Source organism: Nasonia vitripennis, chromosome 5 (assembly GCF_009193385.2).
Source record: "Nasonia vitripennis strain AsymCx chromosome 5, Nvit_psr_1.1, whole genome shotgun sequence".
NCBI classification, from domain to species: domain Eukaryota; kingdom Metazoa; phylum Arthropoda; class Insecta; order Hymenoptera; family Pteromalidae; genus Nasonia; species Nasonia vitripennis.
Window position 1 is genome coordinate 651,919 of NC_045761.1, and position 20,151 is coordinate 672,069.

General features: G+C 52.5%; 2 protein-coding genes across 5 annotated transcripts in view; one reads left to right on the forward strand and one right to left on the reverse strand.

Annotated features, from left to right (window-relative positions):
- LOC103315329 overlaps positions 1-20,151 on the reverse strand; it is a 200,480-nt gene that overhangs the window by 91,984 nt on the left and 88,345 nt on the right. The window lies entirely within an intron of this gene.
- LOC100679625 (protein enabled homolog) lies at positions 15,302-16,512 on the forward strand. The gene is made up of 2 exons (XM_003425219.4): positions 15,302-15,413; positions 15,738-16,512. Exons 1-2 carry the CDS (start codon positions 15,396-15,398, stop codon positions 16,347-16,349), a joined length of 630 nt encoding a protein of 209 aa, XP_003425267.2. The 5' UTR covers positions 15,302-15,395; the 3' UTR covers positions 16,350-16,512.

A 20,151-nucleotide genomic window follows, 5' to 3' on the forward strand; every position in this document is an offset into this window, starting at 1 on the left:
AGCCGAGCCCGACGCAGACAGCGCGGGGGCGGCGGCAGCAAGTTAACGAAAGTTATCGGAAAGATGCGGTCGAGCCATGCGCGAGCAAGCCAGCGAGAGCGGCGGCAACTACTTCCGCTTGTTACAGCGCAAACATTTTCTTAATAAGTGTATACGCCGCGCCGCGCCGCCCGATATTCCCGGGACGCGCGCGTGTGTGCGCGCGATAAAGCGCGTCGAGAACTTTGGCGTTCGCGAGCACCGGTGTGTACACAGGCGGCGGCGAAAGAAAACAGTTGATCGAGCTTATTTTAAAAGATCAGAGAAGTTGGGAGGCTGCGTGCGATTTCTCATTTTCCCGGCGCGACGGAATTTAAAACGTCAATCGTATCCGCGCGCTACGGATCCAATTAATTTTGCACGAGCTCCAGGTCGCTGGGAAGCTGCTTAACAACAATGATATTCGTGCAAAAGGGGGTAATTCAAAAGCTCGGCCTTGAGCGTCCGACAAAAAGACTCTATTTCTGTGCCGGTAATTACAAAGTAAAGCGGCCGAGTACAAACGAGGCCGCGGCTGCAGCGCAGCGAGAGAAAGGGGCTAATCTCCCTCGCGGCGGCAGCGAAAAAACTCGAAAAGCAGAACTGGAGTATACGGAGCCAAGAGAGAAACAGTGAAAAGCTCGCGCTACAGAGAGCGGAAACGTGTACATAAACATTGAAATGCCCGTCGATGTAGTTCGGCATGTACGCCTTTGGCTCTCCCATAATCCTCGCGCTCGCGCGCGCAATTAATGAAATCCCGTGACATATGCAAATACGACGACACTGCTCTGTACAAATCCTCGCGCGCTCGGCGCTTAATCTGGAACAGCGCCGCCGCCGCCGCCGAGAGAATTAGACAGTTGGCTGGCCGAATTAGCGGAGCCGGCGATTTTCGCTCTGGATTAGCTCGAGTTAAAGAGAGGGTCGAATCGAGTGCGCGCGCGCGAGTGCGGTGGAACACAAGAATGCGAGTATGCGAGCGAGAGCGGATTAAGCGCTAAATTGTCTGCTCCATTGTCCTCGGCGGCGAATCTCCTGCATGATGAATCTGCGCGCGAGGCGCTATCTCATTTATCTTGCGATTCGCCCCCTCGCGCGCGCTTTTGTCCTTTTTTGCAAGCTCGTCTGTAGCGCGGCGCTATGTAAGCGCTCGGAAGCGCATTTGTGATTAACGGGCCGGCAGAGCTGGTTGAAAAACGAAAATACTCGCCGGCAAAGCTCGGCGCGCTAAAGCTTTTAATCAGCGATTCCTTTGCCGGGGCGCCGCTGAAATATGGTTATTGACTTTGGAGGACTTTGCACCTCCGGCACGGGCGATAGATTCTCGTATCGGTATTAATGTTTCGGTTTAATTAAAAGCGCATATTTTAAGCGTTTCGACCCAGTCCTTCCTAGAAAAATCTCAGTGAATTTTGCGGGAAAAAGGCCGAGAAACGAAATCGCGAGACGGGGACTAAACTGACGCGGGATTATCGTCTTGAGCCGAAAATCCGTCGATAACGATGTAACAAAAGTCTACGTTTTTCCAGTGCCTCGCTCGCTCGCTCGTTAGCAGCGTCGCTCTCGCGCGCGGAGCACAACTCAATTATGCCCGCGCGCGCTTGTTATGAAAGCCTTTCGCGGGAGATAGAGGCAGGATCCGAGAATAACACGAGAACCGAGACGCGGGCAGAAGGATGCCGGCGCATAAAGTAATATCGTCCTTCCCCCCTCCAGATCCGCCGCGCTGCCAGCCTCATAATGAACGAGGCTCTTTTAATTATTTACAGTTACGTCAATTACACCGGATAGCTGCGCAAGCGGCGCCTTCCATGCGATACACACCGCACCGCCGCGGCAACTATTACGCTTAATCCCCGCAGTTCAGGATATAATCGCGTCTCGCGTGCTATATCTCATTTCTCGCCATTGTGTCTCGTTATTTTTATCGGGCCCGAGCTGCTTCTGCATCGGTTGGCGGAGATGAATTATGCGTTGCGAAAGCAGGTGCCACTCCGGGTTTCGAGCTCTGCCGCTGTCTAACGGTGCAATTAGGCGCGAGTGCAAACTCGAGGCGTACGTTAATGCGCGCGAAAAAAATCCCCTCTCGATAGCGCATTCTTCGCGCCTCCGCTTAAGACACGAGATGCTCGGGAGAGGGGCATTAAGAAATCATTAGCTCCTACAGCTGAACTCGAGGAATAACCGCGCAGCAAGAGCATCGATTGCATAACGCTATCGGAACAATTAATAGCCCGGTAATGGCGCTCGTCGACGACGGTTGCGACGAGAGAGCGATTGCCCTGAAATTTATCGACGCGATCGTAAATAGAGAGCGGAGCATCGCGTCGGCGTCTTCGACGCTAATCCAATCATCGATCGCCGCGCTGACCCGGTGCCATTCAATTTAGCTGTGAAATTGTGAGTTCTGAGTCGGACAACGCGTCCGTAAATTATACATTACTTGACAGACAAATAGACCGCGGCAACCTCGGCTTTGTACACGCTGGACGCTAACGGTTAAAATTGATGCGCGGATTGACGGGATGATCGGCGCGGTTAATAGCACCGCTAGCTTCGTAAATTTTAATTTCAGAAACTTTAAACGCGGCATTGTCGTAATAATCAGGAGTCTCCGTGTCTGATAAAACGTTCGAGAGATTTCAGGATAAAAATCAATTCCGAAATCGACGCCATCATCAATCATTCTCCTGTAAGTACTCTCCGCGGTAACCTTCTCTCGTGGACTGCTGTGCCTATTGACGTAACGATACGTACGGACACGACAAAAAGGTCCGGAGAGCTCAAATTGGGACCGTCAAGGGAGAGAGGGAGGAGAAAGAAAGTCAACTAGCCGTGGGGCCGTTATGTTACATAGGCAGCGCGTGCACGGATTACACGAATCACGCAACAATGGACCGGCGAAGGAGAGGAGATTATGGCCACGCCGCCGTGAAAAGATTAGCGGCAATCTCGCCGTACGGTACTCGCTCTCGATGCCTCGTGCTCGCGCTCTTTATTTCGCGAATCGCTCCGCACCGTCGGCGCATAATCCAGCGTACGCGCAGGTTTTTCATCCCGCCTGAAATTTCGCGATCGCGATCTGCGAGTCTTGAAACTGTACGCGCGTTCAAAGCAAACAAAGCTTCGAAGGCTCGCTCGATGAGACGGATCGGCGCATATAAATCAAAGTCGAAATAAGCGAATCAGTCAATAGCGTATGTGCCGGAGCCCTTGGCTCGGAAACCGCGCTGACGTTTACCACCGCTTCGCGCAAAGTACACAGGGACACAAACATCTCAGTCGAGTCCAAGTTAAAATCACCGGTGCAGTTGCCGCTGCTGTACTGCTGCTACTTCGAAACTTGTGAAATTTCTTTGACGCGCGCTAGTGTGCACGTCTGTGTGCGCAGCACAAAGCCGACGTTTCGTGCGCAGCAATGCTTCAGGAACGCGAGCGAGTTTCTCAAAGCTCTATAGAGGCGCGCGAGCGCGCCCCGAGGACTCATTGTTGGTGCTTTTAGCTGTACTTAGAGCTCGACTGTACTCTTATTAAGGCTACTTACGTGTCGGTATACACGCACAATGCCCTCCTCAGATCGGCATCGAGCAGTTCCCCATGGCGTATCTGCCAACTGAAGGACTGCCGGATTCCTTGAATGCTCATCGAGCGAGCAGGCAGCGAATTAGCCGTTTCAAGCGCGCGCAGGTGCCTTTGTGCTTTCCCCGTCGCGATCGAACTGACTCCGTATACCGAGGCTATAATTCAACGGCTCGACATGCATTTTTGAACGAATATATTCGTTACAATTCGCGGCCGGGCGCGTCACCGCAATTCATAATAAACGATGAATTTCCCCGTTCCAGCGCTGACAACTAATTCCCCTATGTAATCACAAAGCATACGGTCGGATATAATGAGCTCGCACTGAACATGTATACCTGTAAACTCTATCAAATATTATAATTAATTGTTCGCGGTGCCGACGTATCCTCCTACCTGCCGCGCACAAAACAATAATGGAATAATTAACAAGTTTCGAAGGCGTCGCGCGGCGAGTTTGCTGATCGCGTGCGGGCTAAATTATTCGCCGTTCGCAAAATTGAGAGCATCCACCTGCGTGTTTTGACGCGAAAAGTAATGCGCGTATTTACTCGGAGAAAAATTATTCGGTCGATCGTTTCCCACAATCAAAACAATAACCCCTCGTCGACCGACGTCAAGCGAACAAAACGCGGGGCTCCCCGACTCGAGAAGTCGCCCTCCCTCCTCCGAGGAGAGAACAATAACGAAATGGCATTATCAAATTAAGGCTCCGATAATGAATACGGCGCCGCCGCCTTCCTCTCGCGCATTAACTCTCCTTCCGACTCTCATATTCCCCGCTATTCAAGCGTCTTGCCGCGCCTGGCCGAAAGAGAAAAATAGAGCTTGCAGTCCACTGTGCTTATGGGAAAGAGAAGAGAAAAGAAAAGGACGAGGGACAGGAAGGAGGAAGAAAAAGTCCTTTCTCCGACGGAGGCGCTTCGTTAACGGCGGTCGCGACTCACACATGCCTGCCGGCCTGCTCACCAAAGAGTTACGAATAAACGAGCGCGATTTTCTCCCAGCCGCCTCGCAGGTACGGCGCCGGCAAGGAGGAGAGAAAGAAGGGAAAAACGCACGAGAAGAGAAAATAAATCGTATATATCCGCATATTCACGAGAAAAGTTTCTATGGCGACTGCTGCTCCGCCCCCCTCCGCCCCCGCCGTCGCGGGGGCTCGAAATTCAATAAGACCGAGGGGGTCGCGGGTTCGCCCTTTCTCCTCATTTTTTCGCCTCCGCGGAGAGCCCGGGGAATTCAAAAAATTGGCAGAGAGATAGACTCCGTTCGGCCTTTTTAATGAATACGTAAAGCGGCTGCGCGCCAGCTGCGATTACGCGTGTAGGTTTTTCCCTGCACCTTTAGGTCCCTTATCGAGCGACTCCGTCTCCCGGCGAATTCGCGGAGATTACGAGACGCGGCAGTCGCGCGACTTCGCCTTTTATTTATGACTGACACATCCATTTACTCGCTGGCATCTGCTGCTTCGTCTGTTCTCCTCCTAGAGGAGGCACTGCCAGCGTTCGCGGCGTTGTTTCCGGTGTTTAGTCGGAGAGCTGAATTAATGCTGCGTGGCGTCTGAAAATATTGCGGGTTTCGACGGACGCGGAGTTTTTCCCGAGCCCGCACACGTTACATCGGACGTGTCATTCTCCTACGGAAGCTCCCGGGGCTAGCGTATGGACACCGAGCTGGATTATTCAAGAGCCGCGTAAATTATTCACTCGGGGGGATACTCGATGTTCATGAACCCTTATGAGGTTGATCATTGAATTTTTTATACGCCCGATATGCTCGCGTGCGGAAGCGTACGGCTCGAAATGCGGGATTTTTCTATGTGCAGCGTATAGCGGAATAAAAGCCGCGAAATGCAATATTTATGCTGCCCGATCTCGCCGGCTGCGCGCAGGCTCGAACGGAAAAATTGCATTATCCACCTCGCCGGATAATTAGGAAACACGAGCGGGGTTCGCTAGCATACAAACATGTAAATAGATACTTTGCCTTCATTACAGGCTATATCATCGTTAAAAATTCATAAACTGCGATCAAAAGTGTACTGAATTACGGCGCCAATAGCTACGCCTCTTCTTTCCTTCCCCGACGTTACCTACGTATGCTCCGATGGAAGCCGCGTCGCGCCCATTACTCCAGCGCGTGGAGAGGAAGGCCGAGCGCAATTAAATCCCGGCGCGCGAAAATCACTTACTCGGCGAATCCGGCTCCGCTCGGCGGACTAAGGGCTCGCATGCATGCACGATGGAGCTATCGCGAGCGCTGAAATTTGAGCCGTGCACGACGCGATATGACAAAGCGACCTCGTTTGCCAGCAGGTGCGAATCGATCGCCGCGATTTCTCTCGCGTTCGGAGCTTTTTTTTTAATACGAGCTAAGAACGTGTTACACACTCGCGAATCTCTACGTATACAGAAAAATAAAACGGCGGTTATTGCGAATCGCTCTACTGATTGTATTTGTACTGTTTCTCTAAGGCGAATAAACGGTTTCTCTCTCTCTCTCTCTCCTCACGGTGATTCCCACCGCCTGAGCCATCAATCATCCCCGTTAAATTTTTCGACTCTCACGCGAAGCGCCATTCGGAAATTTCCATTTCAGCTGGCAATCTCGCAGCCGATAATTTCGAGAAGAGATAAAGAGAGTCGGATAAGAGGTCGAAAAAGTGTACGGCAGCGAGCAACGACACCAAGAGAGAGGTGATTGCAGTCGAGTCGGAAGTGCAACGAACGACGGCGACGTTCGGCTCGCCGGATAAAAATCGATGGCATATAGCCGCGCGGCTTATGCGCTCGATCGTCGCCGCGGAGATAGAGAAAAAGACAGCGAGGTTATACGCCGGCAATATCGGCGGCGGCGAGCCGACTCTGTCTTTCTTCGCTAGTGCATACTCGCGGCTGGGAGGAGGCGACTAACGGAGAGGGAGGCATAAATTTTTTAAACGGCCGCACGTACCTCTTTAAATGCACGGTAATGGCGCGACGTGCCGCGCGCGAACCTGCCGGAAATACGATCGAGCCTTCATACAGTCGAGCTGGCTCGCGAGTCTAAACGATCTGCTCTCCCCGAGAAATGATAATTTGAGAAGAAGGGAGCAGAACGCGGCGCGACTCGATTCGAGAATGGATCGTTTTCCCGCGCGCGCACGACGCAGCTAGCGAGGTCTAATTTCGTAATTACCAGCGTTGTAACGAGCACGAGAGATCGGTTGTAGGTTTGACGGCTTCGTTAAGCTTCACGAGACCAAGCCATTCATCACGTATTTGACGTTGCGGCGGCGCATTTTTGTGTAATAAAAATAACAGCGCCCGTGCTCTCTATTACGCTATCCATTGACCCAGAAACGTCGTGTGCGCTGGCTGAATTTTCGCCCATCTTCTCGGAGGAGAGCCAATATTATTACTTGGCACACACACACACACACACACACACAAACAGTAGTGCAATTTATTCGTGCAGCAATTTGGCCGGACGACCCTCGAGTCGAAAAATCGCGCGCGAGCCCTCGTAACTTTTTCCGATCGCAAATTAAGCCGCGAACGGACAGCTCTTATCTCGGCCACACACGCGCGCGCGCCAACTTAATTAAGCCATCGAAGGCAGCTCGCTTTCCTCGTACGTGCGCGGCCGGAGCTTTATGTGAATGAAAGTGCCGCGTGTGCGTTCGCTACTTTTCAATGGCCTACATACGTTTGTGCTTTACGGCGCGCGGTATCATTAGGCAGCGCGCGAGCAAAAAGGGAGGAGAGAGGTGGACGACCCGCGAGTGCGCGAGCGCGTACCTCTGCGCCGTACAGTAAACACACAAGTACACACGCGGGTCGAGAGCGACCGGGAGAATGCTTATAAGAATGATTGCAAGATCAATATTTATGGATGCTCGTGTACGACTCTTGGCGCGCTCGCGAGCAAAGAAAGGCCTGCAATTATCTTTAATAGACGTACGTCGGAAGGAACGAGGCGAGCACCGTGTGCTGCAAATAAGACACTCTTTTACATTAGCCTATGTACGGGCGTATGGAGAGTGGATGGGTCGCGCGAGTGTGTGTGCGAGCGAGTGTATAATGTCGAGCGCAGAGTATAGGCCGTTTGGCACCTTGGCATCGGCGTCTATAGCGCGCGAAATTACGCCGCGAATTGACGAGCAGCCGTACTTAGCCTCGCTGTTCAAACATGCCTGGGACTTTGTTCGAGTGTGTTTGTCGAGTAGAGCGACTTTTCCGTCGTAAAAAGCACGCGACACAAATCTCGCGGTTATGAGCGAAAGGTTCACAAAGCCGCGGAGCATCGAAATCCCATCGAAGGAGATTATCGTGAATACGGGCTTTCGCATCCGTGACTGAGCACGCCGCTCGCTTGCGATTGCCCATTACCGACCGGCCCCTTTGCCCGCGCCGCGAGAAATGAGCAGTTCGATAATTTGACGCAGCGACAAATTGATAATGGGAGTAGCGAGACGAATTTACCGATCGATAAAGAGAGGCAGAGCGAGAGGAGGGCATATGGATTTATCGGCCGGCGCACTTTATAGCCTATTTAGGGGATTACGTGAGAGTAACAATTTCGACGCATAAATCAGCGGGATCTTCTGACGGGCAAAAGGTCAGCTCCGACCGTTTGTCTGCGAATCGGCTCTGGCTGCGCTCCAAATTCGAGTTTTAATTCCTCGAGCTATTTGCGCGTGTACATATAAATAGAGCCAACCAAACTATTATAACGTATCGGACGACAAGTGCTGAAAAGGATAGCAGGTACGCCGACATAACGCCGAAGCGATAGCTAATCGTGTCAAACAACATGGCAGCGCGAAAGCTCCGCTATTGCTGCTAATCAATTTGGTTAATTTCTGCTTAATTGATCCAGTATCTGATCGACATTGGACAGGGCTAATGTCGGCTCGGCGTTATCAGGCTAATAACCTACTCGCGGGCGCCAACTATGGGCTCGTTACTAATTTGCGTCATAAATATCACCAAATTAACACAATTAGAATGGCCCTATGCATATACCGGCAATACCGAAGCTCTCCCGCGCGCAGTTGAGCACCGCTCGTAAACCGGCGATCGCCGATGTAACGACGCCAACAAACGTCTGTATCAATTCGAGCCGGCGACGAGTTTTTCGACAGAAGCTTTACGTCGCGCGCCGAGTTTTTCCCTCGCAAACAACTCAGTCAGGTCTAAACGCTCGCCGCATAATAAATAAAGCGCGAAATTGGAAGCTCAGTCAGGGAGAGAGAGAGAGAGAGAGAGAGAGAGAGAGAGAGAGAGAGTCGCTGGGGCTTATTAACGTGTCTCCTCGGCTCCTTCTCTATTTCTCTGTCACTTTTTCCGGCTCGTTCGCGCATCCACCTCCTACATTCCGTTTTCTCCCGCGAAACGCGTGTAGCGGAGCAGCCGGGAGCGGGAGCGGGGGGAAGGAGAAAGACAGCTTCGTATAGTTACTGCCGCAACTGGTCCGCGCGTATTTCCCGGTGGAATTGACCGCGAGAGCATAAGAGAGAGGCTTGGGCGAGTCACCGCGAGCGCATTGAACTTGGACTCGCGACTGTGTGCGTGTGTGCACATACGTACACGCGTGCACGTACACCGTCTCCTTCTTCTTCTGCTGCTGCTGCTGCTGCGCGCGGCTCAAGGCCCACCTAAGTCAAGGTACTCTCTGCCTCTCGCTGTGTGTGTATGTTGTTGCCCCCTCCCCTCCCACTGCTCGTGTGCTCCGCGCCTCGCTTCTCTTCCTCCGGTTTCTTCTCTCCATCTTCATGATCTGGTTGCCGTGCGTTCTCTCTGCCGCGGAAACCTTTTGGGAAATCGAGCGCGTTTCGTTTTTTCTCTACTTCCAGCGCGCGCAACTTCGTTCCCTTTAATTCGGTTCTCCCCGTTTACTTCGTCAGAGGAAAATTTCCCCGTAGCCGCCGGAAAACAAAAGCCCGGAGGTGCACGTGCTCATTTTCATATTCATACGCGCGGCTATTTAATGCGCTCGCGTCGGGAAACGTATCGATCACCGCGGCCCCGGGAAATTATGCCGCCCCGTTTAAAAAGGCATATCTTTTAATTATTATATTTAAACTCGCGGCAATCGCACATCTTTCCTCGCGCGCGGGGCCTATCGCGCTCAGCATCAGACCGGCAGGCGCGCTTATCTCGGCCTCGAATTTCCCCACCTCATGCGCGCCGCGCGCTATCCTCCCGTGGCATCTATCTTCAGCGTTCCTTCTCGCGGAGGCTTTTTTCCTTACACCGAGCGAGTAGATGGCCATCGAAATGGCGCATGCACACATGCTCGCAGACGCGAGAGCATCCCGCCTTTTACCTATAATACGCTCAAAGAGCATTGCGCACGTGAGATTCCGGCGTAGCTGCCGTTTGCAGCCTCCGTCCCTTCCTCCTCCTCGCCATTCCTCTCGTTTTTTTTTCCTCGCCCCCTCCCGAGGCTCCTAGCTATACATCGCGCGCAGATACGCACTGGAGATTCGCTCGGGCAGACGCGAGCGGCACGACGCCGAACGAAAGGCTTTTACTTTGACTGCGAGACGCTGCATGCCCTGCACACGTGTGTCTGTGTGTATGTGTGCGTCGTTCGCCACCGCACCGCTCCTGTCCCACGTTCTATTTCTTAAGGAATTCGATTTATTCGCGATTCCTTTGAGGGTATTGTTCTCTCCTCTCCCTCGTTCCCCGCTCCGGCTTCTCGTTCTCTCCCGGCTCTCGGCTGTGCGTCGCCCGCCAGCCAGACTCTTCTGCTCTATACTCTCGCGATGTTTCGGCAAACACTTGCAGGATTCGCTCGTTACGCGCCTCGACTCATTAATTACGTCGACTCGTTGTTGTCCTGACAAAAAAAGCCTGCTTTCAAGTTGACTGTCAAAATGAGCCCAAACACGGCAAAAAGGACGATGAATCACACAGAGTGCAGGAAAAAACAGGAGTAGCTTGAACAAAACGTCGGAAAATCACGGGAGCGCACGGGGAGGCATCAGTCACAGCGCCGAGTCGCGCACTTCCCCTCGGAAAAGTCTGCATCCCCTTCGGCCTCGTCGCTTTCGTTTCATTAGATTCTCACGCAGCCGAGAAGTCGGGAGAAAAATATAATAAGTATATGTCGTCCTAACAGCCCGACTTATTGATGATGCGGTCGCTGGCAAAAAAAATTCGCTCCGCTCGGAAAAGTTGGGTCTGTAGTACATAGAGTCGATATTCAAAAAAACAGACAATTAGTGCGACTGCTTAACATCGCGTGATGAGTGACTCGTGGGTCCGCCGATGGGAACGCTGATGGAAGTTCTTGGCCTATATGCACGGGGATAAAGGAACTGCACCCTCGTCTTTTGTCGCGCGCAAAAATTATTATCGCCTAGCGACGACGACGACGAGACTTGCCAAGTCGTGTCCTTTTGTCGTGAAAAATCGCTGTGTGTGGGTCCGCAATCATCCGGGCGATTAGGGATTCAATGGGATATTCTTTTGATGCATCGCACACACGCTCGCGCCTATACTCTCTCTCTCTCTCTCTCTCCGACAACGGTCGCATTTTTTATTTCCGTCCGCTCTCCCCCTCGGCAGGCTTATTGTCAGCTTTATTAGATGAGCTCGTATATTTTTTCGCTCGCTCGGCGAGGACGACTCGTCACAACTGATTCATGAGCGTGTTTCGGAAATGAGTCGAACTAATCTATTTGTCACTGGTAATTGACAAGCCCCCGCCGAATGGACGGAACTTTTAATTGGAATTTTTTCCGCTTTCACTCGTGTCTTATCGATCACGCGGACTTTCTAGATAGGACATTACGGTAGTTTCGAGATGTACACCTGTCAAATTTGAAAATCCATAAGACCGAGCTCTCTTTTTTCTTGCTCCGATATCGCGGGGATAATTGACGCGGCGTTTTATTAGTTTGCTAACAGCCACTACGGTTTCAATAATGCACTCGAATTATCTTGTTAAATGCAAAATATAGCTGGGCTCGCGTAACGGCAGTGGTTTCGTAACTCGTTGCGTGCGCCGTGCGGGATGCAGTTAGCGAGAAACTCGAGCTGCGCCGCCGCCATACAATGGCATTGCGTATCGAGCCCGCGTATCATAAAGGGATAGCTGCTGTTTATAATTACAACGCATCGCTGGTCCAGCTTTTCACTCGCAGCTGCACCTGCCTCAATCGTAAATAATTGAATGCAACGACAAAGCGATCGAGTCCCACATCTTCGGAGATATAAACGTACACGATACTCTCTCTCTCTCTCTCTCTCTCTCTCTCTCTCTCTCTCTCTCTCTCTCTCTCTCTCTCTCTCTCTCTCCGGTATAGCCCAAGAGCCGAAAATAAAAGAGCAAGGTCGAAAAAGGCAGCTTGTACAACAAGTCACCTGAAACAGAACCAGGATTTATAACGCCTGCTATTTCTGCCTTCATACGCATATACAATGTTCGACAAGCGGCCCGGGAGATAGAGAGGGAGAAAAAATAAAGAAGGCGAGGCTCGCATAAGGGGCCCTTATATGACACACATCGAGAGTCCGCGGTGTCGCTTCGATAGCAGTCGAATAAATGGCCTATCCCAAAAGGGTTCCTTCCATGTGCGTCCTTGTGCCGCGATACACGCGGACGCGGCGATAAGGCAAAGGTTCTCAAAACGACGATCGGGACAAGAACGAGGCGGCTCTCTCGGCGGTGATTTACCGAATCAGCCAATAAATATTCATTCGCTCATGAATGAAATCTACCTCTGCGCGTCGTCTCTCTTTTCTGGAGCGCCGGTTCAAGAGCCGATCCTTATCCGGCGCAGCGTGCCGGGGGTGGGGGCGCGGGCCCACGAGGCCCCCAATAACAACACGTACGGGGTTCCGATCGAATCCGTGCATTCTCCTCCTCCTCATCCTCCCTCGGAGCGCGCTATCTCTCTCGCGTCGTGTCGATAGCCGGCTGCGATTGGGAGCCGGCTGCCGCCGCTGTTAGCATATTTATCTGATTCGGCGGGCAACAGCAGCAGCGGCAGCATTTTCTCCATTATGCGCCGGCGGGCCCAACTGCAGCGAGCTCTCTCGTGGCTCGTTAACAGACCGATACGACGGCCGTTATTTTTCATCTCGCCCTGGCTTTTCGGCCGCTCGCATTTCATAATCGCGCTCGTTAAACGAGACACTTGTTTATTAGCCGAGGGAGCGAGGCGCGAGAAGCACAATCGAATTACGTAAGTGCGACGCGCGAACGAGTTGCCGCTGCTGCTGCAGGGGAAGGAGGTGAACTGGTTCACGCGCGAGTAAGCGCGCGCGCGCGCGCGTGTGAAATGCATGTACGGAGAGTGTGTATTGGATGTAAGGAACGTTTAATTAAATACCGGAGAGGAGAAACATTTATTATGTGCGGCCGCGCCGTACTCTCTCTCCCCGAACACGACGCGCGAACGGGAATGTTTTATTTATTTTCTCCCGGGCGTCGCGCGCTAGGGCCTGTAATATGCATTGTCTTCTAGAAGTGGATATTCCGAGATCAGATAAGCGAATTACGCTAAGAACTTCATTTCTCGGCATTGTATTTATGCGCTTATCGATGCCGATCTCCCGCTCCTTGTCTCCGTGTGCGCCCGCGTAAGCGCTCCCAGAAGTCTTTCGCAAACGGCGGGGAGTGACGCTGCGTCTTTTAGAGCATGTGCCCGTGCGTTTGGCAAGAATTCTTTTTAACGAGCGACTTTTCACCCGAGATCTTTCATCTAGCCTGCGTATTACAACAATCGCCCCCTTTTCGGTGTTACGCCAACTCGGACACGCGAGATGATAACGATAGCGCGGTGAAGAAAAGGTCGGACAAGGATCGATCCACACCGACACTTTTGCGTTTCGATTTCGATACGGCGCACATAACTCCCGCCGAGGAAATCAATGTAATCTCGCAGCTTGTACTTTTTTCATCACGCCTCCTCCGGTGCGCGGCGAGCGCAGGCCGGCACTTTTTCCTCTCGCCCAGCGTGGCGGCGCATAACCTCGAATTGATACATACATATTGCACGGACATATGCAACGCATAATTTTTCTCGTATTTACACAAGTACGCGGCGCGGGCTCGGCCGGGAGATAAAGAAAGGGAGTACGCGAGCGTGTTTGCAACGCCTCTGCCGCGGCTGGAGATGAGTCTTTTCCTCCTCTGCCCGAGAGCACATAGGTGTACGCATACACACGCCGGCGAGGGTTCAAGGGGATGCACTTAGCCGTAGGTAGGTCAGAGGCGCATCGCGGCCTTCCTCTCCTAATCGATATATCGATCATCAATAATTCACGCTCGGTCTCGCGGCGAGTCGAGAACGGCGCGGCGTATAGGTACAGCGCTCTCGGCTGCGCGGAAAGAAAGCCGGAGAGAGAGAGAGAGAGAGAGAGAGAGAGAGAGAGAGAGAGAGAGAGAGAGAGAGAGAGAGAGAGAGAGAGTGAGAGGCGCGCACAGATTCCTCCTAATGTAACCCTTTGCTCCTCGCTCCCCCCGTGTGTGTACACCACAATCTGAGGTGGTTATCTCCTCGCTCGAATCATATATGCCCTCGCGCAGCTTCGAGTGTGCATCGTACTCAGCACAAAGACCCCTTCTGCCTTTATTTCGGATTAGCTCGCGTATAATCCTCGGGAAGGAAACAATGGCGCGCGGAGAGACGTGTGCGAGCGCAGCCCGGCGCCTTTTAGAAAATTAAATTTTTTCCCTCCGCGCGCAGACTCGGTTGAGGGCCGCGAAGAAGGACCGGCTTCGAGCGAGACGTAGCGAGCGAGCGCCTGATAGCCGTGAAGCGTTTTAACAATTCATGCGCCGCCGCCGCACTGCCGCCGGGGCTTGGAATTTATTACGGCACTGGCCTGTACTTATGGCCGCTACGTGCGGGATGTGCGTTTGCACGTACGCGCTCGTCTGGGCTGCCGCAGAGAAATTGGAAAACGGACTGGAATCGTCATATTTCCCGCATCTGGAGTTTCAGGGCTTTCGCAGCGTCTGCGTTCTTTGATCGGCAGAGGGCATTGCTCGCGACGATGTGCCCGGAGATAAGAGATGGGAAATGTTTCACGAATGCAGTCTCGTAATACATCAACGCTAAATGAATCAATTTTTCGTCAGTTTTTGGGGGTCCTTTTGATGATTCCGCATTTCGAGAAGGCGGCTCGCAAAGCGAAACACAGTTTAAATGGCGTAAGCGCGACGTGCTCGACAGGCGAATTTTCAGCTTTATCATTTTATGCATGCTTACGTTAAGCTGCTGCATACATGACTTTCAAAGCAGACGTTTCTATATGGCGAGATCCGGAGACTGCATTTTCTCGTCTCTCGAAATAACAACGCCGTATGCCTGACGAATATGTATCGCGCAACTTTTTCACGATGCTTCAGATGCCGCGGGAGATACTCGTCTCGTTATGAAAAGAAAGTCCACGTATGCGTCTTTCTGTATTCCGCGGCGATGTAAATATTTTTCTGCGCCTTATTCCGTTTTTAAAATGCAGCTACAGCTGTACTAGTTACGCTGCATCGCTCAAAACGAAGTGTAGAAAAAAGCATTGTTTTGCGTGCAACTGGCAAAGTCGTGCGCATGGCTGAAGATAATAAAAGTCATAAAAGCGACTATATTTCGTTTGCGCTTATGAAACCCGCGTGTTTATCATAAAAATGTATTACGCATACCGGAAAGAACAGTCCAGAAAAATGTTATAAAAATACGTCATTTTCCCGGTGCCTGCATTATAAAATATAAGCTCTCCGAGCGAGCGCAGCGCGTTTCATAGCTGAAGCCAAGTTCGTAAATACACCAGAGAAAAAATACCTCGCAAATAATGAAGACCCACACAAAGGTAAAGTTGAACATTTACGCGCACACTAACTCTGCTTTTCAAATCCTACAATATAATGAAACATTTTTTCTCAACATTTAGAAAATTTGTTCAAACCAACTCAGAGTAAACAAATCCTCGCGTCCAACGCTACCTGCCGTTTAACCGTTACCCGTCTACCGTCTGTTTCCGCACATCCTCTCTAAAGACTTGACCCGATCAATCACCCAAATAGTTCTGAGGCAAGGTCCCCAAACCTCCGCCCTCTAACGATCCTGATGCGCCATCCCTCTCATCTCTCAAGACGTCGCGAACTCTGTAATCATCGACTTTTCTCCTCCGCAGCGGATGGCTCGAGCCGTCGTTTTCGCGATCCTGCTGTCGGCATTAGCGACAACCTGCAGCGCTCGACCGGCCGAAGCCGCTGCTGCCAGCCTCGCAGCACCTGCTGCCCCGCAACCGCCGCCCAGCCCTCCCCAGCCGCCGCCGCCGCAGCAGCAGCAACAAACGACGGCTGCACCCCGAGCAGCAGCTAGTTCGGGAGTCTCCCTGTCCCTGCAGGCTCCGCCACCTCCGCCGCCTCCGGCGCAATCCAGCGTCTCCGTGCATGGAAGCCAACCGCAGTCCAGCTCCGGCGTCTCGGTCCAGGCGAGCCAGCCTCAGGGTCCACCAGCGCCCTCACCAGCGCCCAGCGGCTCGGTTTCAGTACAGTCATCAGCTCCCGAGCAGCAGCAGCAGCATCAGCAGCAGCAACAGCAGCCAGCCCACCAGCAAGTCTCCGTGAGCCTGCCCGGGCCACCACCGCCGCCTCCGGCGCCCAGCAGCTCCATTTCCGTAGAGTCCACCGCTCCCCAGCAGCAGCAGCCAGCCCAGCAACAAGCCTCTGTGAGCCTGCCCGGACCACCACCACCACCCCCGTCTCTTCCCGTCAGCGCTTCCTTCAGCGTGTCGTCGTAATTTCCACAATCCATTTCGACCTTTCTCTGTATTTGGAACCCTCATCAAAATTTTAATCCAAAAATAATTTCTCGCTACATCAACTACTTGCATGTGTTTTAAATCACTGTCATCAAAATAAAGCAAGAGCCTTCTTAAGAGAGATGGAGGAAGGAAAGCAGAATACTCGGACGAAAGAGATACCTTAGTCTGTCGTGCAACCCAGAAACGGCGTCCGAGAGACGAAGCCGAAAATGCAAAAGTACAATCTACCGTTGCCCGAGTGTCACCTGACAGCAATTATCCTCCTTAACGACCAAGGAAAAAAGAAAAGAAGCCGCCGCCGCCGCCGAAGAAAGGACCATCGAGATACGAGCGGGGAACAATGAGAAATTGGTAGGATTAGACCGGTCACGCGCGCATTTTCCTTAATAAACCAGGCGACTCTATATACTTACTGGCAATTAGCCCGGCGCGGAAAAGTCGATTTCGGCCCACTGGCACGTGACATAACAGCAGTTGGCCCTCGCATGAGGCTGCGTGCGTAAGACGCTCTCTCCCGCCGCCGCCGCCGCCGCCACCGCAGGGATGACGGGGAAAATCGAGCGGCAGCGGGAGAAGAAGACGCGCAGAAGGACATCCGGCCCGGAGATGGCAGCGGAGGAGGAGACAAAAAACAAGCTAAAGTATAAGGACGAGTGGCGCGCGCGAGCGAGGAATACAAATCACTCTTAAGTCGAGTCTGAAAGCGTCGTCCAGAGGACTTGGAGGATGAATTGGCCGTACAGCCAGACTAAAGAATGATGTATGCTGGAAAACACGCGCGCCAACGAAAATATAACGGGTAATCGTTTTGCCGCTTTCGATGATTTAATGTGCCCCGGCGCACTTTGTTAGTCTTACGCGCGGTTTTCATATCGTAAAATAAGAGATTCGCCTTATCCCGCGACGTGCTGTTTTAAACTGCTCCTGGGATTAAACGTTTCGAACGAAGGCTATTTTTAAGCAGCAGAGCGCCCATTCCCACCTAATATACACCGGTCAGCATGAAAAGCCCTTTTGTCGAACTGAGCAACCGAATTCTTTCCCACATCGATGCCGGCGGGGACTGTACGCACTTAATACATCCTCGAGTCGGCGGCAGGTCCGAGCCGAAAGAGAGTCTAATTTCGGGTGACGGAGCGCCAAAGCAGTCTCGGCGCATCGTTTTGTCTCTCCTTCCTCTGACTGTAGGGAAATTGGCGCCTTCTCTCAGTCTGTCCTCCTCCTCCTCTTTCCCGTCTTCCTGCGCCGCCCTCGGGCCAATTATATTCGAATCTATGAAATTACTACAATCTTTTCCTCGATATTGCGGCCGACTGCTGCTGTTGTTGTTCTTCCGCGCAGGAGCGTCACGTACACGCTAGCAGTGCGTTATTCTAGGCCGAGCCCGCATTATTGGGTCATTCCGGCGGAGGACTTTTAATTTTGTAATTACGGCTCTCCGGCTAGCGAAAGAAAGGGCGCGGGAATGCCGACTCTTTTAATGCCTACCTGCGCGAACGGCTATCACTTCCGACGAGCGCTTCCACAGGTGCAAAAGCCATCATTTTCTTCTCCGGTTTCCTTTTTTTTCTTTTCTAGTCTTAACCCTTTCTCTCCGGAGTCGGTTCGAGAGAGCAACGTTTGCAACTCGATGTACGACTGCAATCCTCGGCAGATAAGAAGCCACACACGGCATACGAATAATTTCCTAATAAACACTCGAGCACGTCTCGCGGCGCGTCGACGTTGCTGTCGCATCAGAAATGCATCAAGTGCTCGCACACGTGCATACGCCGCGGAGTAATCCTCGCGTGCACGGAGGAAAGAGGAGAGAGGAAGAGTGCCCTCGAATTGAAAAATCGCCGAGACGGCACTTTATTTCCCGCGAGGGAGCCAGCGTACCTAGTGATTTTTTCGTTAGCCGCAATGATGCGCGAGATGCATTAAATATCAATTATCCGCGACGAGTGCGGTGTGGAAACGCTCGTGCACACAGACACGGATAAAAAAGTCGGAATAACTTTTTCGATGGAATCGTTTAGCCGGGAACGCCCACCGTTCCATTGCTCGCGAACCTCGACGAAGGCACTTTATTAGAGCGAGTTTTTCAAACGACTACTTACTGCCCCGGGACTAAACGTTTCTCTTCGTGCCGCATGATAACCGCGCATCTCGAGTATAGCCCCGGCTATCGACTCAATAGCCGCCTAATCATCGACAATACGCGCGGCTAATCAGCATAAACGCGCGGATTCGAGGAATACGTATCCCGGCTTCTCCCCCGGCAATTCCGGTGGAATGCCCTCGAAGACGCGCGCGTACGGCGGCCGAGGAGTCACCCTGCGTTTCGACAAAAAATTGCCGCACGCACGCGGCGCGCCAACCCCGGCATTATACGCGCTCGATCCAGCGAGAAAAGGGCAGCAGAAGCTTTGGCCCACATAATAACATTGTCCGAGAGAGGGCTTTTAATTCGCAGGGCCAATTTCGAGCGTTTACGCGGAACCGCGCCGAGCGTGTCTTTATTTATTTAAAAACTTTTATTACGCGCCGGCGGCTGCGGCCGACGCTCCGCTGCTACTCGCTCATTTCGCGCCGGCGCTCGCATTTAGATGAGTTTTTAATTTAGTGTGACGCCCGGGCATTTGGCTCCACTGCTTTAACGAGCGCCGGAGAGCGAGATGAGCTGTAGCGGAGAGCAGGCAGGCAGCGCGTTCGAAGGCCGCCGCACTGGCCGCGGCAGCTATGAATAACATTATGCGGCTGCTGTTCTCAGGGGCTCCCGCGAACGCGGCTGTACGCAGCTAGCATAGTCGCGCACAGCCCGACGCGACTTGTAACCGACCCCTTTACCTTTCTTCTTTTGTGCCCCCGTCTTCCGAGCGCTTCTCCTTTTTCACGGGCGGCGTTGATGCGGTCTTGCCTTTTCAAGAGGCAGGCGCGGGCTACATTTCGGTACACAAATTTCACATTAAAATATGCATCACAATGATACAGCGACGAGTGCGCGCTCATTGTGCGCGCTCTAATTGGGAATATGCAGCGCGGAAAGGCCGTCGCCGATGAAAGAGCCGCATTAGAAAAATGCTCAGTTGCGGCGACGACACTCGGAAAAGGAAGAAAAATTGCGCGCGCGGAATGCAAGGCGAGCAAATCGGAAATCTCATCAAAAGCAGAAATAAATTAAAATGGTATATTAATGTGGTGCACTCCCCCTGGAAGGCCGAATCTCGAGCGCGCGGAGGCAGGAATGCATATGCATCTCTACCTCTGGAAGCGACTGAGAAGAAGTCGCGCGAGCGGCAGCTCGCGGAGGTGGGCGGAGAATTCATCGTCTAGACTCAATTTAGAAGCTCGAGAGCTCGGTGCGCGCTGTTTTTCGCTCTCCGCTCGCTCCTCCTCCCCCTTTTCGCAGCGCCAGCGGAAGAAGAGCCGATGCGCGAGTTATAAGCCCTCGCTCGTCGATTATCAACCGAATAAATCATGAGCACGGGAGGTGGACGTTAATGAAATTCGGCTGCCCCGCGCTTTTGTTTCTTTCGCTTTATTTCATTTCCTTTTCTACCTTTGGCCCGCTTCGCAGCGAGGATGCCGTCTTTTTCGGCCCGGATGATGTATATGAATGGATATTTGTGCGCGGCTATCGGGATCAGCGAAATTTATGTATTTGCACAATAAGCGAGCTAGCCGGTGGATTTTATGCGAGCGACTCGGCCTTGTGGGTGGGTGCATGGAAGGGCTTTGGATATTGTGCTCGAGATGAAACATAGTTAGCTGCGGCGATGGCTCGCACACTGCG